The sequence below is a fragment of the Schistocerca piceifrons genome, chromosome 4 (genome assembly GCF_021461385.2).
Source record: "Schistocerca piceifrons isolate TAMUIC-IGC-003096 chromosome 4, iqSchPice1.1, whole genome shotgun sequence".
Lineage (NCBI taxonomy): Eukaryota > Metazoa > Arthropoda > Insecta > Orthoptera > Acrididae > Schistocerca > Schistocerca piceifrons.
Window position 1 is genome coordinate 758352343 of NC_060141.1, and position 20262 is coordinate 758372604.

Genomic DNA, 20262 nt, shown 5'->3' on the forward strand with positions numbered 1-20262 from the left:
GATGCCGGGTGTTGGCCCTGTGTGCCTTGGTCGTATGCAGTCCTGATTGTGGCGCTCACCTGCACGGCGCCAAACACGCATACGACCATCATTGGCACCAAGGCAGAAGCGACTCTCATCGCTGAAGACGACACGTCTCCATTCGTCCCTCCATTCACGCCTGTCGCGACACCACTGGAGGCGGGCTGCACGATGTTGGGGTGTGAGCGGAAGACGGCCTAACGGTGTGCGGGACCGTAGCCCAGCTTCATGGAGACGGTTGCGAATGGTCCTCGCCGATACCCCAGGAGCAACAGTGTCCCTAATTTGCTGGGAAGTGGCGGTGCGGTCCCCTACGGCACTGCGTAGGATCCTACGGTCTTGGCGTGCATCCGTGCGTCGCTGCGGTCCGGTCCCAGGTCGACGGGCACGTGCACCTTCCGCCGACCACTGGCGACAACATCGATGTACTGTGGAGACCTCACGCTCCACGTGTTGAGCAATTCGGCGGTACGTCCACCCAGCCTCCCGCATGCCCACTATACGCCCTCGCTCAAAGTCCGTCAACTGCACATACGGTTCACGTCCACGCTGTCGCGGCATGCTACCAGTGTTAAAGACTGCGATGGAGCTCCGTATGCAACGGCAAACTGGCTGACACTGACGGCGGCGGTGCACAAATGCTGCGCAGCTAGCGCCATTCGACGGCCAACACCGCGGTTCCTGGTGTGTCCGCTGTGCCGTGCGTGTGATCATTGCTTGTACAGCCCTCTCGCAGTGTCCGGAGCAAGTATGGTGGGTCTGACACACCGGTGTCAATGTGTTCTTTTTTCCATTTCCAGGAGTGTATATTAAAATCACCAGCAACCACTAGTTCTTTGTTTTTCTTAAATTTTAGACGAGATAATAAATCTTCAAGGCTGCTTATAAACAGGTTGAAATTTCCTGAAGGTGCTCTGTATATGGCTAGTATTATAAAGGACGTATTATGAAATTCTGTCTCTGTTGCACATGCTTCTAAGTGCTGCTCTAAGCAAAATTGATTAATGTAAATATTATTAAATTTAAAACTGTTTTTAACAAATGTGGCAACTCCTTTCTCCATCTTTTGTCTACAGAAGTAGGAGGCTAACTTGAATTCTGTAAGGTTTAACGTATCTATACCAGTGATCACATCATGTTCAGAGAGGCAGATTATATCAACAGAGTTTGATGACTCTAATTCATCAGTGCACAGAAGTAGTTCATTAATTTTACTTCTAAGCCCTCAAATATTTTGATGCACTAAAGATAGTTGGCATTTCACATTTACTGAGATGAAATCAGGTGGAAATAAAATTTCTGCTGATTGCTATAAATTTTTAATCAACAGCTGTGTTCACTTATCCAATGTGCCATGATTATGCTGTTTGATTTCTTTATCAAACTGAAGGTTTGTTTCAATCGTTACTTTTCTCAGAACTTGACTTGGTTCTGTCCTAAAAAAAGGTACTGCTCCAACACCTATGACCACTGGTATATTCCCACTCGTGGCAGTGCCTCCCCCCTTACATTTCTTGCTATTAGCCCAGCTAGTTTACCCTTGCCCTTCCTGTTGAGGTGTAGGCCATGTCTAGTATAATCCCACCTACTGAGAGAATCAAGGCAGTGTATTCAGTGTCACATTATTTGCCATTGCCATTAATGGCATTCCTCTGCAGTCAGGAGCCCTGTCAAATGCTCTTTGTTTGTGGATGACTTTGCAACCTTCTATTCTTCCTCCATTTGTACAATAATAGAGGTAGCTACATCTGATCAGGAGGCTGAAAACCTGAGCCAAGACAACTGGTTTCCGGTTCTCATCGGAGAAGACTACATGTGTCAGTTGTAGCCATGCTTGTTGGAAGTTATAACCAACCAGTGCTCACGGGGGGGGGGGGGGGGTGATATTTTACGTTTTAAGGAAACACAGCGCTTTTGTAGTTTATTATTTGACTCAAAATTAACTTGGATCCCACACATGAAAGACATATGAACAAAGGGCTTCCAATCATTGAATATTTTGAAATGCCTTAGCAGAAAAGTGTGGAGAGCTGATGGGTCCTGCCTCCTGCAGTTTTATAGTGCATTTGTTCCATCACATTTAGATTGAGGCAGTGTGGTCTGTGGATCAGTCTGTGTTTTCTACCTGAAGATGTTAGATGCTGCCCACCGTGAGGGCATTTAAGATATCGACTGGCGCTTTTCAGATTAGTCCAGTTCAGAGTCTGTATGCAGAGACTGATGGCCACCACTTTGGATTTGATGCAGTGTTTTTTTGTTTTGACAGGCATTAAAAATGATGGTCCCCATGCGACCAAGCCATTTGGGATACGTGCTGCTGACTGTCTCTAGTATATAGATCTCAGACCTCTGAATACATGGATAGAACGCGTTGCTGCCTAGGTATCTTCGAAGCCCCAAAGTAATTTTAAGCTTGACACAGTACTCCAGGTTACGTTTTTTACAACTTTTTCTTCCATGTTAAGTACATACCACAGTTTCATTGTTGTTTATACATATGGATCCCACCAAGAGAATGTCTTTGGTTGTTATGCTGATTTTCTTGATAGGGTTTTCAATGTGCGTCTTCCATAATAATTTACAAATTATGATGCAGAGTTGTATTGGATTATGATGGCACTGGGTAGCATTCAGTCATCACCATACAAGGTTCCTTGTCTGTTCTGACTCACTGTGCTACAAGCACTTCACCAAATGTATCCAGTAGACCAGTTGGTTCATGATTTCTTACAGTGGCTCCAACGCAGTGGCAAAGAGGTGATCTTTTGCTTTGTACCTGGCCACAGCAGGATACAGGGAAACATGGCCAACAAAGCAGCCAATCAAACATCTCGGGATGGTGTTGCCTGTCAATGTCCCATCCCATTGCACACAGTCATCTCATTCTGACAGATGCATCAGTAGGAGACTGTGTGGTTGAAGGTGACAGAAAAAAAGCTTTGGTTGCTCAAATCGACCACACAGGCATGGCGGACTTTGTGTAAGCCACACTGCTGGAAGGGGGTCCTGCTTACCAGGCTGTGCATCGACATAGCCGTTTAACGCATGGCTTCCTCCTCTGGTGGGAGGATCCATCACTCGGTGGGGTTTGTGGTATGTCACTTTCAATTCAGCATATTTAGACCATGTCTTATATATTAATATCACAAATAACCCTCAGTGTCGATAGAGATCTGCCCACCGTACTCACCAATACTGATTCCAGTGTTACGAGAGTGGTGACATTTTGTGAACTATCAGGCCTCATCCCTAAACTGTCGGGGAAGGAAGGCATCATAAACTGCTCTGCACGTGGGGGACAGCCTTCATCACCATCCATGAGGTTTGCATGCTGAATTTTTGTCAGGGTGCTGATGACCATGATGTTTAGTACCCGTAAGCCAAAATCACCACCACCACCGCCGCCGCCACCACCACCACCACCACCACCACCACCACCACCACCATTTCTGATAATGAGGTATTGGTTCACAGCCGTGGTTGCTTTGAACTGTGCTGACTGATAGTTGCAACTAGTCAAGATCCATGATTGTCTGATAATACTAATATTTTATATGTTACTTGCAGTTTTTGTCCAGTGCTGGTCTGAAGTTTTTCCTAGTTGGTCAACTGACAAAAATTATCACTGTGAACTTGGATTCTGTTCAGGTGTGAAACTAAAATACTTTCCACATTTTTTATCTTATCACTGTGTGATAAGCCGTTGTGATTTCTGTTAGGTTGCTTGTACTCATAATATTTATATTTTTAGGTACGTAAGTCTTTTAAAAGTACTGTAATAATTATGTCCTTGTTGGTATTTTTCTTTGGGTTTTGGCATTGCTTGTCACATTTAGTGCAATGCCACACTTTCCATTTAGGATTTACGTTAAAACAGTTGAAGTGATATTCTGTGCTACAATTTTAGCACTTCATACCCTTAATAGTATGTTACTTGCAAAAGCAGGAATTTGTGTCAGTATTTTCTGTGGTTTGTTGTAAAATGATGTACAGGGTGTAGATGGGTTTGTTTTATTAACTTTTCCAACTGGACTTCTGCTTCTGTCTGCTAATTTTTGGTAATGGACCAGTCCATGTGAGATTAATGAATAGTCTGGTTCTTTACATCTCAGATTTTGAAAATTTTTTGTACACTTGTAGTAATGGTTGATGCAGAAATAATCCCAAATTAAAAGTTTTTAAACCTTTCAGTTTTGAGTTATTAATTTTTAAAACTTCCAAAATTATGCAGTTTGTTAAATTTTGAAACCTTAAAAACCACTACATCTCAAACTATTTTACTTGCAGACCTAAAATTTCTACCATTTTATTAAGTTTCTTAAAGGCTTCAGATGTATGTGCTAATTGATGATATTCATAACAATGCTGAATATCTCCAGAGTTAATAATTTTTGAATTTTGAATCTTTCAAGATTGGAATTTTGTTTTATTTTGAAAAAATTGTTACTTGTACATTAGTTGTTAATGTGTGTCAAATTACTTTGTTTTACTGGTAAGTGCAGCACCATGTGCCTACTCTGCAAGGATTTGGATTTGTTGCTAAGATGTAATATGTCAAAAACCAAATAAGGCTGTCACCATTTTTTATTTAGTGACAGGCAACTAAGTGTTATTAGAACCATACACTTCAATTTAGTTTCAAATTTGCATTTTGCATGTAAACTTCAAACATATTTTAACATATACTATTACACCACATGCTCAAAAAGTAATTTACATAATTATGCCGTATTTTACAGATATATTAACATTAGTCAGTATGATTAAACAGTGATATATGTATATCACTGTTATTTCTTCACTGTGGGTTATTACAGTGCATTGTAACGTAATATTTTACTTCAACAAGAACGATATTACAGTGGTCTACAACCAATGTTATTTGAGTATCCCATTCATCAAAACAAAAATAAAATTTGTTGTACATGTTTATTAGTTTCAGAAATGTAGACATCCTAAATCAAATGATTCTTTTTGATGCACCCTGTATTTTACGAGATTGAACACATCAGATTTTGATGCATTTAAATATTTTATAATTTTCACACATCTGTTAATTTTGTTGTTTACATGTCTTATTTAATATGTTTACTTTAACATGTGGAATATGACATGTTTGACAGTTAACTTTAGTGTTTCACATGTTGCTTCTGTGATCACTGTTTGTGCTGATTTTATTTATATGCATACTTGGTGTGAATGTGCACATATGGATGTGGGAACTCAGTTTTCACTCCCACCCCTCTTTAATTACTAAAAAGGGATAGACAGTATAAAATGGATTATATAAAAGGCTACATAGAAACACTAATGGAAAGACTTAACAAAAAGCAAAAAGTGTAGTTAGCAAAAGTAAATGTCTCGATCTGAGAAACACCATACAATTAGCTAAAAGCATAAAGCATAGCAGTACATAGATTATTCCAGCTTCTTCCTGTGTCATCTGGAGAGTAATTGGTTCTCTGAAAAACAAATTTTCATTGAATTTGTAACATTCCAACTTTTAATGTATAAACTTGTTCTGATAATTACTGTGTTCAGTCTTACAACCTATTTCATGCTTCAGTTTAATAAGACATGGATTGTTAGAACCCTTGTAAGAAGGTAGGAGGACAGATAAATATTAATCCACTTTACTATTAACTGAGTCAGCCACACTTTGAGTCCAGAAGGTCCTGGCCACTGAGTGCGTCCTCTACCATTTTTCTGACTGTATCAAAATATCTGAATGATGAAATTTCACCTACTCTCATGTTATATGATCTAAGACCTTTGACTAAGCAAATTGAAACACGCTTGTGGCAAAACTTGAGAGTAATGGTTTTTGTGGTGTAATAAATGGTTCACTCTATATTTAACTGATAGAAAACAGAGGATCATGTAAGATAATTCTTTCAACACAGAATATCCATTGCATGCTGTAAGGATATCATCTGGTGTCCTTCCTTGAATTTCATGTAGGGAAATGTTTAAAAAATTAAGTATGCTAGCAGCCTCACAATAGATTTACTCATTAAGTTTGTTCTGAAGAAATGGACACAGTATTGCCATGAAATGGACAAAATCAAATTAGTGGAAGTGTGTGTAGTTCTCCTGTGACTGTATTCCACATGGGGGGGGGGGGGGGGGGACTTGGTAAGGAAACAACAAATTGGACTTTCTGGGTCCATTCTTTTTTTAGCAAGTGAACTGCCTTTGTGACCTTAAAACTTGTTAACTGATGTTGGCTACATACTTTTAAATTGCAGCGGAACATAGACTGAGTTTTTCATCAGTGCTTGGCAGAACATTATATTAATAGGAAATGCTTTCTAACGTTCTGCAAATTGTTTGTATGGTCTCAAACTGGCTTTTAGCTCCTTAAGGGCACCACCGTTATCAATCATACTTGTGTATTCTCTCAGATTTCCAACAAAGTTTGTAAATTTAACCTTATTTTTGAAGCAGATGCTGTTTGTGTTGAAGTATATTGGCACTAGTGGAATGGGTGCAAACAAAGCATTTCTTGCATTGACTAGCATTGTGTTAAAGAAGAAAATGGAAGCAAGATTCTGGGGGAGGGAATGGTTGAACAGAGAAAAAATATGCCCATGAAAACATGGCGATGGTAATTACATTCGGAACTTGCTGATAACATAAACTTTCCCCAAATGGACAGTCAGACTTTAAATGATTTGTTAGTTACTTTGCATTCACATTGTAAAAGAAGACAGTTATGTGAAAGTGTTCTCTTCTCCTTGGTTCTGTAATGAAAATTCATAGACGTACCACAGTGCGGTAACATAAAAATCACCTGTGGAAAAACCAGAGAGCTTAGAATTTTTCTATTTTACTGTACTCCTGCATGTAAGTTTTGTGTAAAATATTGATTTTCTTTTTGAGATCTTCCTGCATAATACATGACTGGTAGAGATGCAGCACTGCCACCATTTTGATAATTGGCAGTATTGTTTTGATGCAGGAGGTAAATTATAAGTCTTTTTCACAAAATGTCAACACAGACGTCTTCCACTGGTCAATATTTCTCTGAAACACTTGAAGCAAGCTCTGTTTGACAAACATGTCAGACAAAACACATTGTCAAATATTTGATAAGACGAGTAAAGTTTCACAAATGGTTTACAGGGACACTTAGGCCATCTTCAGGTCACAGTTGTCACACTGAACTGAACTGTCACCTGAAGATGTCCGCCCCGGTAGCTGAGTGGTCAGCGTGACAGACTGTCAATCCAAAGGGCCCGGGTTCGATTCCCGGCTGGGTCGGAAATTTTCTCCGCTCAGGGACTGGGTGTTGTGTTGTCCTAATCATCATCATTTCATCCCCATCGACACGCAGGTCGCCGAAGTGGCGTCAAATCGAAAGACCTGCACCAGGCGAACGGTCTACCCGACGGGAGGCCCTAGCCACATGACATTTCCATTTATACCTGAAGATGGCCTAAGAAGCTGAAAGCTGGTTGGTGACAAATTACGCAGTTGTTTACGAGGACATTTGGTAACTGATGGGAGTGTGTTAAATATCCTAGTTCTGGAGTAGCAAACTCATTTTTTTTTACTGGATCAAGACCTGTGTGTAGATTTCTTTTTAATTCTTGTGCTGTAGTCACATTTGCTACTTTCTTTGTAGAGAAAAATTATTGCAGACAAGTTGGCAGGAGGGGGATATACTGTGAGGCAGTTGAAAGTTTCTGCAAAGTTTTGAAATAAGTACTGGCAGTAGTGCTTATGATGGATGCTACTTGTTATGGTGGCCTCTTTTGTGCAGTGGTTTTTTAAAGGAGGTTCGTTCTCCAGAATGACATTAATAAATGAAAGCAGCCAAAGTATGGAGTCTCAATGGTATCTACTTTGGACACTGAAGCAGTAACTCCTTTGAGCAAATATTAGCTGAGATAAGTTTTAAAAAGATGAATAAGGTTGCTTAACCAGTTACATTTACTATCTCTAGAAGTACCCAGAAATTTTGTATCATAAACACTCCGTATTGGTTGACCTGAGTGAGAGACAGCTTGAAGAAAACCATTTAAGATTTCAGTGAAGACTTTGCATTTCTTTCCCTCAAGATTGTCAATTTGCCAGTGGGAATTGTAGTATTCTGTAATACATACTAAATTTAGCCATTGATGGTGACACTTAAAATGGCCAAATCAACACTAAAAGAAAGGTCTGCATTTCAAAAAATACACTGGTGTGTGAAAGTTTTAAAGTATTTACCTGTATGTGCAATGGTGATAAATATAGAGCACCAGAAATACAGATAGTGCGAAGGATGATAATTTGTGTAAAATATTTGAAGCCAATGAGTTAAAAATGTTTACTTTTATTCAGATCTGTCAGTTTACCTACCACTGCAGTAATCATTCTTTCACTTTGTGTGATTATCCATATGAAGAGCTCTTGACTTTGTGAAATAGCTTTTGAGAAGTCTTATTTTATTGCATTTTTGTGGCATTTTTTATAACTACTACTATTATTTTTCAGCTTTCCGTGCCTCAAAGATTCTAATCGACAGAGACAGGCTTTGGAAGAACACTATATATGTTAACCCACGAATTTTGAAAACATCAGGAGCTTTAATGCATCATAAAATGGATATTGCAAGTGTTCCACTTGGATACACAGGAAACTGCTCAAGTTCTGATGCCAGCAAACATAATAAATGTTATGATATCCAGAGTGTTCAGCAAAAAGTTACTCAGTCTTCTGAAGGTAGTGGATCATTTCCTGCTGCTAGAAAATGTGTGTATCTGAACCCACATTTTCAGAGAACTGCTTCTACTAGTGTTCATATTAATCCAAAAAAGTTTTCTCATGTTGTGGAACGCTCAAATCATTTATTGGTAAACACGCAGCCTGACAGGACTAAGCAAGAAAGCAAAGTCACTGAAATCTCGAAGTCAAATTTGTCTGTGTCTGGGGAGAAAAGTCTTGTTTCAAACACACATAATATGAAATCTAATTCTCACAGTAGTACTTACCCCATAAGCAGCAATAATCATTGCACTTTAGCAGCACAAAATAAAAAATGGAATAGGTGTGGTGCTGACAAGATACAAAGTTCAAAACAAGTGGAAAACTGTTTGCTAATGAAAAGGATTTCTCACAACAAACTGGTCAGAGTGAGTGATACAAAACTTGTGCGAATACCAGACAAAACTAAATCATGGTGTGTAAACAGAGCACTGCAAAAGGCTTTAATCCACAAACAGTATCAAACACTTGAGAAAAATCCAGAAATAAAAGATGGCAGAACTATCAAAAAGAAGTCAGAAAAGCAAAAGAAGTCTTCCTATGCCCAGATGCATTTCCCAGTGAACTCTCCTCCAGCTTCGAATAGACCAGAAAAATACAACCTTAGTCAAAAACTTTTACCAACTGTTGTGCGGAAAGGTAAACCAGATTTACCTACAAGCCCCTCCTGTGCTGCTTCGAAATACAAAATAGACAGGCGGCTTGCCAAATCCAGACTGTTGAGAAATTACAAGAAAGTTTCATGCAGATATGAAAATGGTGGAAATAAGTTTCAGAGAAAGAACATGTCACCAAAAGGTTGTGTGTTTCCAGTGTTATACAGAGGTCGTAATTCTTCAACAAGGAATTCAAAATTTAATGATGGAAAGAAGATTGTCATATCTTCAAGAAAACTGTTAAGAATGTAAGTACTGCAATATGTATATGTGTAGTATTTATTCTCAATTTTTATATTTAAACACTAAATGTGACCCTCTGAGGTAAGTGATACGTGCACATTACAATGAACATGGTGAATCATTAGCTATCATGATAACTGAAATTGTTAGTGCCCTTAATTTTCGTATTCTATTATTTAAGCCTGTGGAATTGTGTGCTTTCTATTTTCATATAACCACATTATTAATAACAAAGTGTTACACAGAGAATGTTGCTACAGCACTTGTTTTGGTTTTAAGTTCAAAACTGAGAATTGTGAGGAAAACCTCGTACATAGAGAAAGCTGATGACATAGTTTTTAGTTCCATCAAAATTTTTTGTTGTAATCACTACTAGTGTTCCAGAATGAAATTTTTACTCTGCAGCAGTGTGTGCACTGATATCTGACTTCCTGTGCCGGACTGTACACAAATCCAGGATCGTTGCTTGTTATGGACAAGTACTCTACTGACTTGAGATATCAAACACGACTTGCACGAAAGACAGAGGTCCCAATTTTGAGTCCTGGCCTGTCGCACAGTTTTAATCTGCCATGAAGTTGTTTCATCATGAAAGGGTACTGAATAAATGTTCAGCTTTCCTATTTTCTCCTGTTTGTAGGTCACTTCTAGCTAATTTTTTAAAATTGGGATTAATATTTATCAACAGGCGAATGAAATTTATCATCCAGGATTAGACTGACCCCTTTTTTTATGTTTTTGTAGAATCTCTGTTACCTCTTGATGTGGGGTTAGATTGACCTCTCAAATTTCTTTTGTATAAAAATGTGCAGAATAGTCCTGGAATCGTAGTGATCCCTATTGAAAACTGGGTGTTTTGTAAAATGTTGGTAAGCTTAGTATTGGTGTTGCACACATTTCTATGAATATAATCATCAACCCTTTATTTAAAATATGCTACAAAATTTTTATTGACAAAAAATATTAAACTTCTCTTACTAAAATCTTCCCTGTAAATTTATACAGAATTCTATGCTCATCAGCCTGTAGTTATGGTGGAGGCAGCTTGCCAAGCGCGTCACAGAATGGAGCAGTGAATATATCATGTTGTTTTGGTCCAAATGTAGTTTTCATTGAGTAAGTGGAGTGAGGCCCCATTATTTCACTTGCCTTCTTCTTTGTTGCAATTATTCTGAATAATACAAACATAGTGAAAAGTTTTCTTTCCCCTTTTACCCCCAGCTACTTTCACCATAACAAAGCGATTTGGAAAAATACCTTGAACAAGTGGAGACTAAGATGTTGGTATCACGGGTTTGCTTCAAACTTTGTACACCTTTAGGCCATAAAAACAACATAATGTGCAAGTAGTGAGGTGCACTACTCTGGCAATTCTGAGAAAATCGCAACCGAAGATTTCACATCTATTTCCTATCTGGTGTGTCTATGCATAGGTCCCAGGCATAAGAGCTCATGGTGGTAAAATGGTTAATGTTTGAGATTTATAAGACGAGCGTGTATGAAGCGACACTTAGATTCCCACACACTCTAAATTTTTAATCTATTTTCTTTTCATCACTGGTCATATTATTTAATTTGACATTTGAGAGGCAACTAAAAAAACATGTAGTTGCCTGAAGTTTTAGTGAATTTTATGTTATTTGACTCCATACTATTTTTAATTAAATTTAATTATTAGAACAGACACATTTATAACTATTGACATGTAAATGGAAAAACCACACGGTTTTCCTGAAAATGTATGCTTGTCGTGATTTATGAAATCCCTTATATATGTAATCTGGTAAGGTACCCGGAACTACTTTGCACCTCAACGCCTCTAGCTGCAGACACAGAGGCAGGCCCCATTTGGCAGTTAACCTGCATAGTGGCGAGATGTTGCTAATGTAACAAGAACTAATAGTGTAGATGCAAATTTTTGACTATCACAGAATTTATACTTGTACAAAAATAAAGGTTTGAGCGGCAGTCGAACCATTGCCTCATACATGCTCGACTTAAAAAGCTCAAAAATGAACAACTTGACCACCATGAACACTAATGTCCAGCACCTTATGCACAGATACATGGGTACATAATAGACGCTTAAAACTTCTCGTGATTTTCTCAGAATTGCCATAGTAAAGTTTGAAGTAAATCAATGATCCCAATGTTGTGGCTTCCCCTTCTTAGTAAACAGCACATCTTCAACAGCAGGTTCATCTGAAGAATCAAAACCACTTTCATCACTTTCCAGAATCTGGTAACTTCATTACACCATGCTTATCTTCTTATGAACAATTATCACACTTTTTGAAGAGATTTTTCTTGGCTTTTGATAGTTTGTTATTAGCTGTGGATGACTTGGAACAGCTAGGCTGAGGATTGTTCGTAACATTTGTACCTGCAGACAATTTGAACTTTTTGTATAGTGCAGACATTTGTCTTTTGAATGATTTTGGACTAGTGGTCAATGCATGAACAGCTAAAACAGCTTTACAAGGGCTTACATCAATTTTATTTCTTTTTGTATTTGAAAGGGCTTTTTTTTTTTATGTAGAGGTTTTGAATAAGAAAGCAAAGATTCAGCTTCCTTTTTCTCTTCTATGTACTGTTAACTTGGAAGTTAGTGTACAGCCTCTTTTTTGAATGGGAACATTCCACATGCCTTGAACATGTTTTGGAGATTTGTCTTAATCTTGTCCTGTAGACTATATGAGTCCATCAAGAAGGGCATTGCTTTTGGTACATTTGAGAACTTTGGATTGCTTACTTTGAACTCAAGTTAGTAGTTTTGTCCAGCAAGTCTTAAAGGAGTGAAATAACCCACAGCCAAAGGTAGTGCCAAATGAGCTGTGTTGATTGGGATACACACAAACTGTCATTTTTTTCACATGAAGAACTTCACTTGTGAAATGTGAAGTTAGGTTGCCTCTTATCATTATCTTTGTTTCAGGCAGGTTTTTACTATGAAGAAGCAGCACTTTTTTTAACCAATCTGTAAACACTACACTGTCAAACCAAGCATGTTGAGTTCTGTTGTAGAGTGTTCCATCTGTACATCACCTTTTTTGCAACAGGCAAAATATCAGTTTCTTCATTCCTGGATGATCTGAGAGATTACTTTCATAATTATTGAATACATTACATTTTATCTTTTTTTCCCAAATTGATTAAATATTTGCCTTGCTGCAACTAAGATTGTTTGCAAGCCTTGATTTGAGGATAACTTCATTTCATTTGGTAAATGTGTAGGCCCAATCATTTCCTGGATAGTTATTCTGGAATTGCCTATCACTGTGTCCAACTACATCTAGGAATGTTTTTGTTACAACTTTAATATCTGTAATATGCAGAGGACACCACCAGTCAGCAGTAATGGCAATAGAATTTGCTAATATAGGTTCTTCTTGTGATGTAGTAAACTTTTTATGCCTTAATTGGTCCATTTTTCCTGAAGTACTTTTTCACTGTTTTTTAAAGTGTGTTTTTATATATATATATATATATAGTCTGCTTGTGTCTGTGTGTGTGTGTGTGTGTGTGTGTGTGTGTGTGTGTGTGTGTGTGTGTGTGTGTGTGTGTGTGTGGGCGCGCGCGCGCGCATACCTGTCCTTTTTTCCCCCTAAGGTAAGTCTTTCCGCTCCCGGGATTGGAATGACTCCTTACCCTCTCCCTTAAAACCCACTTCCTTTCGTCTTTCCCTCTCCTTCCCTCTTTCCTGATGAGGCAACAGTTTGTTGCGAAGGCTTGAATTTTGTCTGTATGTTTGTGTTTGTTTGTGTGTCTATCGACTTGCCAGCGCCTTCGTTCGGTAAGTCACCTGATCTTTGTTTTTATATATAATTTTTCCCACATGGAATGTTTCCCTCTCCCTATATTAGTCTCTTGGTGGCACACTTTGTCTCTTGATTATTTTTAATTAACAAGATAACTTCTTCTAATGTTTCCTTATCCACATCTAGATAACATCTTGTGCCCGGAGACATTTGCTAAGTTCTAGGCATTGCAGTTCAATTTTTTAGTTGTTTCTTTACTTTATTCAAAGTAACACTTTATATTCTGTAACTTCACTGTCTAATGAAGGTACAGCATATTGTGTCCATTCTTTACAGTTAAAACAAAACACCAATCTCAATCTAAAACTTCTGCAATAAACAGAACACGTCTAACAGTATACAGACTGTCAAACGAAGAATTTAAATTCATTGTTGCCCATTCTTAATTTGTAAACAGTAATTACAAATTACACTTCAGTTTTACACTGTATTGGGGCAAATATGTGTGGATTAGTGGAAATTCAGTGGTATTTTGGTGGTCGATGTGACCCCTGTGGGGGAAAAAGGTTAGGGGGCAGTGTTACCTTGTCTTACAGAAATGTGAATTTTTACTGTTAAAATTGTTTGCACTGTTAACAGTCAGACAACTTCATTAAAATGTGTGAATTTGAACATGTAAGAACTGATGATAGGATTAACCATTTCTTCTGGGCCATTAAAGTTTTTCCCAGTTGAATCTGTAGAACTCCGGTACATACTGATAGCGATTGATAAATGACACAGTGGTATTGAGTACGCAACACACTCGATGTTATAGTAACTCTATACATACAAGAATACACCACGTAAGGCACTCGAGTCACAAAGCAACACCTGTGGGTTGAAGAGCCGAAAACCTGGTGGAACCAACATATACATGTGGCGCTTGTTGGAAGATTGGTGTCCACCTCACGACAAGTTGTTTTGTGCCTGATAGCTGCTGTAGCGAAGTGTCGTCCTCTCGCGAGGCAGTGATTGGGCTGAGTCACATAGTCTAGGTGCCGTTTGGATGGAGGTGTGATGTAATGGCTGACTGCTACGGCAGGGAGGGGACGCTGGTTTCGTCAGCAACAGATGGGCAAAGTTGTGATACCTCGGTCAACTGGGATTGCATGGAGACAAGAGAGTTGTGCCTGGTGATAGTTGCTTGAATTCATGAGAGTTCCGGTTCCTGCCATCATGAGGCAATTGGAGACTGCAGGGTTAACATTGTTGATTGACAAAATAGTAGGGCGGAAAACAATGTCAGAGCGCTGTTCAACCAGTTGAAAGGCACAATCATGAAAATGTTTACTGCCTAAACGCAGTGCAGTCAAAACAGTAACGTTGGCGTGAGCATGTTGTCTAATTAGTTGGGTATTGTCTCTGTCGGGCACTGTAGTGATGGTTTGTATCTCAATTGAAATCCCTTGGAGATTACTGGATGCGATATTGCAGAGCACCAGGCATGTGATTGTATTTTCAAAGTTAAAACGGCCCATCTCTTGCACACTGATAGAGGCAGAACACCGTAGATGCACTGGACAGTCCATACAGTACACAGGTGCGTCAATGTTTCAGGTTCGAACACAGTTTGATGCATTGCGCATGAATGTTTTGTTTTGTAGTGTGGCATGTAAAAAAAGATGCAGGGAAATTGTCCGTTCGCACGAAATATATAGTGTCAGAGTGCGATAATGGCTGAATTTTTGTTGTGTGGTAACTGGCTCAGTAGTAAAGTGAGAAAATACAGTGTGATGCCACAATTTGTGGGGTCACCAAGCGGAACTCTGCCACTTAGTGATAGTGAATGATTGAAGACACAGTGGTACTGAGTACGTGGTACACTATTTTATAGTAACTCGATACATACAAGAATACATGACATAACACACTAGAATCGGAGAACAAACTGAAGTGCTACCATAGAAGGTCGGAGATAAGACAGAGTTGTTTTCTCTAGTCAGCGATGCTAACATTCCTGCAACTTTATAAGCAGATATAGAGTTTGCTTAAACAGTTTCTTGGAACTATAATATTTTTTAAATTTTTAAAGTGTGTAAATTCAAATCAACGTATTCCATTATAGTACATGATAATTTTTATTTTCAACATGATTTAAAAGTTTATCCAGAAATGGAAAGAAAAGGGTGAAACTGACCCGGGGGTCAGAATCACCCCACTACTGCTGTTTATGCTGTTGCTCAGTGGTGCTGACACGGGTCCAAATCTCATTCAGTACTAATATTTTTTGTCACTTTTCACTTCGTTCACCTGTGGAATTGTATGTGAAAAAGCCATGTTTTACAGTGTTCACAGTCTACAGTAAATGGTAGGTCCCAATGTAATTTCCTGGGCACACAATGCTTAGCATACATTCCGTGGTGGTCAAACCAACCTTAAAAAAGTTGAGTAAGGCTTTACCTTGTCTCATCACTAATTCGAATTCAAAAACTCAGTTGAGTACTTAAACCATTGTGGTACAAAATTAGACATACATGCTATGTCCAACATAACAGCAATCATGACATTGCCAGTATAAAAGCCTATCATATGAGGGACAATTTTTAAATATTAATAACTGGTAAATACTTAGGGATTGTTAAATTTGTAGAGACTCATTAAGTTACATTCACACTGAACACATTTAATGAAGTTCATTGGCTAGTACTACACTAAACAGACATGTTGCTCTTTAAACCACCATAAAATGAGCAGCCATTGTACTTGCTCTGCTGAGCACTTTCTGAATCTATAACATATTGTATCATCCTCCTATAGAGTGTGCGTTCACTAACTTACTGCAACTTATATCTAGGCATGTGTATCCAACTACTGATGATATTTAGAGGCTGTGATTCATCACAATAGTAGATTCATAACATATGAATTTACTTTCAGTCAGTCTGATATTAGCGCCATTTATATCCTTGAAATGTTTAATGTAATTCTTATTTGATCTGTAGGAGACCCTCTCAGGAATGTGTAGTACTGACTGGAACTACAGTGTGATGTTTCGTGCACAAAGGAGGCAGCTATTTCCTCAGTTGCTGTCACTGCTTCCCTCATTGTTTAGAAGGCTCTGCAAAAATCAAGAATTCCATACATATGCCCCTAAGTTTAATAAGCCACTGCTGCAAAATACTAGCACAAATTCTTTACAGATGAATGAAAAAACTGGTAGAAGCCGACCTCGGGGAAGATCAGTTTGGATTCTGTAGAAATGTTGGAACACATGAGGCAATACTGACACTACGACTTATCTTAGAAAATAGATTAAGGAAAGGCAAACCTACATTTCTAGCATTTGTAGACCTAGAGAAAGCTTCTGGCAGTGTTGACTGGAATACTCTCTTTCAAATTCTGAAGGTGGCAGGGGTAAAATACAGGGAGCAAAAGGCTATTTACAATTTATACAGAAACCAGATGGCAGTTATAAAGAGTCGAGGGGCACGAAAGGGAAGCAGTGGTTGGGAAGGGAGTAAGACAGGGTTGTAGCCTCTGCCTGATGTTATTCAATCTGTATATTGAGCAAGCAGTAAAGGAAACAAAAGACAAATTTGGAGTAGGAATTAAAATCCATGGAGAAGAAATAAAAACTTTGAGGTTCGCCCATGACATTGTAATTTTGTCAGACAGCAAAGGACCTGGAAGAGCAGCTGAACGGAATGGACATGGTCTTGAAAGGAGGATATAAGATGAACATCAACAAAAGCAAAACGAGGATAATGGAATGTAGTCAAATTAAACTGGGTGATGCTGAGTGAATTAGATTAGGAAATGAGACACTTAAAGTAGTAAAGGAGTTTTGCCATTTGGGGAGCAAAATAACTGATGATGGTCGAAGTAGAGAGGATATAAAATGTAAACTGGCAATGGCAAGGAAAGTGTTACTGAAGAAGAGAAATTTGTTAACATCAAATATAGATTTAAGTGCCAGGAAGTCGTTTCTGAAAGTATTTGTATGGAGTGTAGCCATGTATGGAAGTGAAACATGGACAATAAATAGTTTGGACAAGAAGAGAATAGAAGCTTTCGAAATTTGGTGCTACAGAAGAATGCTGAAGATTAGATGGGTAGATCACATAACTAATGAGGAAGTATTGAATAGGATTGGGGAGAAGAGAAATTTGTAGCACAACTTAACTAGAAGAAGGGATCAGTTGGTATGGCATATTCTGAAGCATCAAGGATCACCAATTTAGTATTGGAGGGCAGTGTGGAGGGTAAAAATCGCAGAGGGAGACAAAGAGATGAATACACTAGACAGATTCAGAAGGATGTAGTTTGCAGTAGGTACTGGGAGATGATGATGCTTGCACAGGATAGAGTAGCATGGAGCCCTGCATCAAGCCAGTCTCTGGACTGAAGAAGAAGAAGAAGAAGAAGAAGACGTGCCCCTAAGCCCACACTTTTAATAACAAAGGAACAGGCCTCACTGCTTTGATGTTTTGGAGCAGTATGTGGTGAACACACAGTCTATTGAGTCAAAAGTTGCTGCCACCCCCCTGCCCTTTCCTGCCACATTTCTTTTTGTACATTTTTCTTTTCATTGCTCTTCGGATTACATAAATTCTGTAAACTACTTCCTGAAATTTGTGGGTAATGGTTTGCATTCAGCATACTTTAAGAAATCTGGTGTTTGTACTTGTGCAAATAAATTATTTAAATTTAACCTTGTCAAATTTATTTTTCATAAATTAGAGGATCTACCATGAAGTCGAAGGAGTCAGCAAGAAAGAAAGGTGAATCTTCAGATTCAACCAGGCTTATAAGAATAGGGGGTGTTCTGTATAAAACCTCTCGCACCAGACTGACAAGAAGTAGAACCCAGATAACAAGTGCAAAACAACTAGTTGTGAAACGTGAGTTATTCAAAAGTGTACTACAATATTAATATATGTACTACAGTAGTTGCAAAGGTTGTGATACAATTTTTAAATCTAATTCACTCGTAAGCTTTAAAAAGTTTTGTTTTTGTAAGATAATTGTTACATTAGAATTATTGTAGATGTCTTGTTTACTATCTCAGGGATTTGTCTTGTGAGCCTGCTTTTATTTATCCTGCTGATATGCCCATATATATAAAAAAAATTGGTTCCTTATTGCCTCAGGATGTCCTATCAGCCAAGCCTGTCCTTTAGTAAAGTTGTGCCATAAATTTTTTTACCCAGTGTGATTCAATATTTGATCATTAGTAAAATAGATTCACCTATCCAACCTTGAGCATTCTTTTGTAGCACCACATCCTCAAAGCTGCAAACCCTTGTTCTTTCTGTAGGATGCACAGATGGCAGATACTTTCAAAAAATAATTCCTTACACTTAAATTTATATTTGGTATTAAGATACCACCCCCCCCCCCCTCCCCTTTCCTCATTATCAGCCATTTTGCTGCCCAAATATCAGAATTAATCTACTGTATTCAGAGTCACTTTCTAGTTTAATTCCCTCTGTATCATCTTATTTAACGGGACTTAAGTCCATTACCCTTGTCCTGCTTCTGTTGTTCGTCTTTTAACACTTCTTTTCCCACCAAGGTACTATAAATTTTATTCAACTGAATTTGGAGGCATTTGCTGCCTCTAACAATTACAATCTCATTGGCAGACCTGAAAGCTTTTATATCTTCTTTCTAACCATACATTTCTTTTCAAAGTTTCTCCTTGGTTTTTTTTCTGCTTGCTCCGTGTACAGATAGTGACTTTGGGTACAGGTTATAACCCAGTCACGCTCCATTCACAACTGCTGCTTCTGTTTCGTACGTTAGACTCTTACATCTGTCCTCGGATTTCTGTGCAAGTTACAGATGACTTTTCCACTCTTGTATTTTATACCAGCTACATTCAGAATGGCAGACTGTATTCCAGTCAATAGTGGCAGGAGCTCTCTAATTGTACAAATGCTATGAATGTGGGTTTGACGTTCTGCAGTCTTATAAAACAGTGTTATCAGTATTGCTTGACATGTTCCTTCATATGAAATATGAACCCAACCTGATTCCCTGCCTTCGGCTTGATATTTTGCAAACCTGACGTATTAGACTGGTGATTCAGTAATGTTCACAGCTGTCAGCACTTGCATTTTTTGGAATTGAATCAAATGACATTCTTCTTGTAGTCTCTGGATACTTTGCCTGTACCTATTTTGCATACTGGAAGGAATAGTTCTTTTCATAGTTGGCTCACAAAAGAATCTCATTAATTCTGGGGGAATATTGTCTTCTCCAGTTGTTTTGTTTAGATTTTGTCCTTTCAGTGCTATGTCATTCTTCTCACATTATTAGATCTTCCGTCTCTCTACTACTGTCTCCTTCCCATGAGCTCTCGATATTCATACAGTTGCTTCTGTTTTCTCCAAAGTTTTCCTTAATTTTTTTGTATGCGACTTCTGTTCTTCCTAAGGTTGTGCATTCTTCTACAGTTTTGCCTTTCTCCTCTAATCATTCGTGATTTGCCACTTTGCACTTTGTCAGTTTTTTTAGGTGCCTGTATTCCCTTTCTCAAGCCTCGCCCCCCCCCCCCCTCCCTCCCCTCCAAACCTTGTGATCTTGGAACTTTTTGTGATTATCTCTGTGGTGAGCATAGGATGCTGATCAACGGATGCTCAGTTTGATGTCAACGTAGACATGGGGACTCCATGCCACACTCTCCATTCCAGGTTTCCATTGCTTGGGCTGTGTGACTTCCATGGGAGAGCCTCAGTTGAAGTGGGCAGCCAATCACAACCAGGAGAATAAAGATTAATGGCACTGATGGCCCTATGGCTCTAGCTGTCTCATCAGATTGATTCACTTATTTTAACACAGGATACATT

The 20262-nt window shown here is 38.6% G+C and overlaps 1 protein-coding gene across 1 annotated transcript in view; it reads left to right on the plus strand.

Moving 5' to 3' along the window:
- LOC124794893 overlaps window positions 1-20262 on the plus strand; it is a 55722-nt gene that overhangs the window by 12726 nt on the left and 22734 nt on the right. The window contains exons 2-3 of the mRNA XM_047258592.1: window positions 8503-9676; window positions 18152-18312. Coding sequence (XP_047114548.1) covers window positions 8503-9676; window positions 18152-18312 — 1335 coding nt within the window. The remainder of the gene's footprint in view (window positions 1-8502; window positions 9677-18151; window positions 18313-20262) is intronic.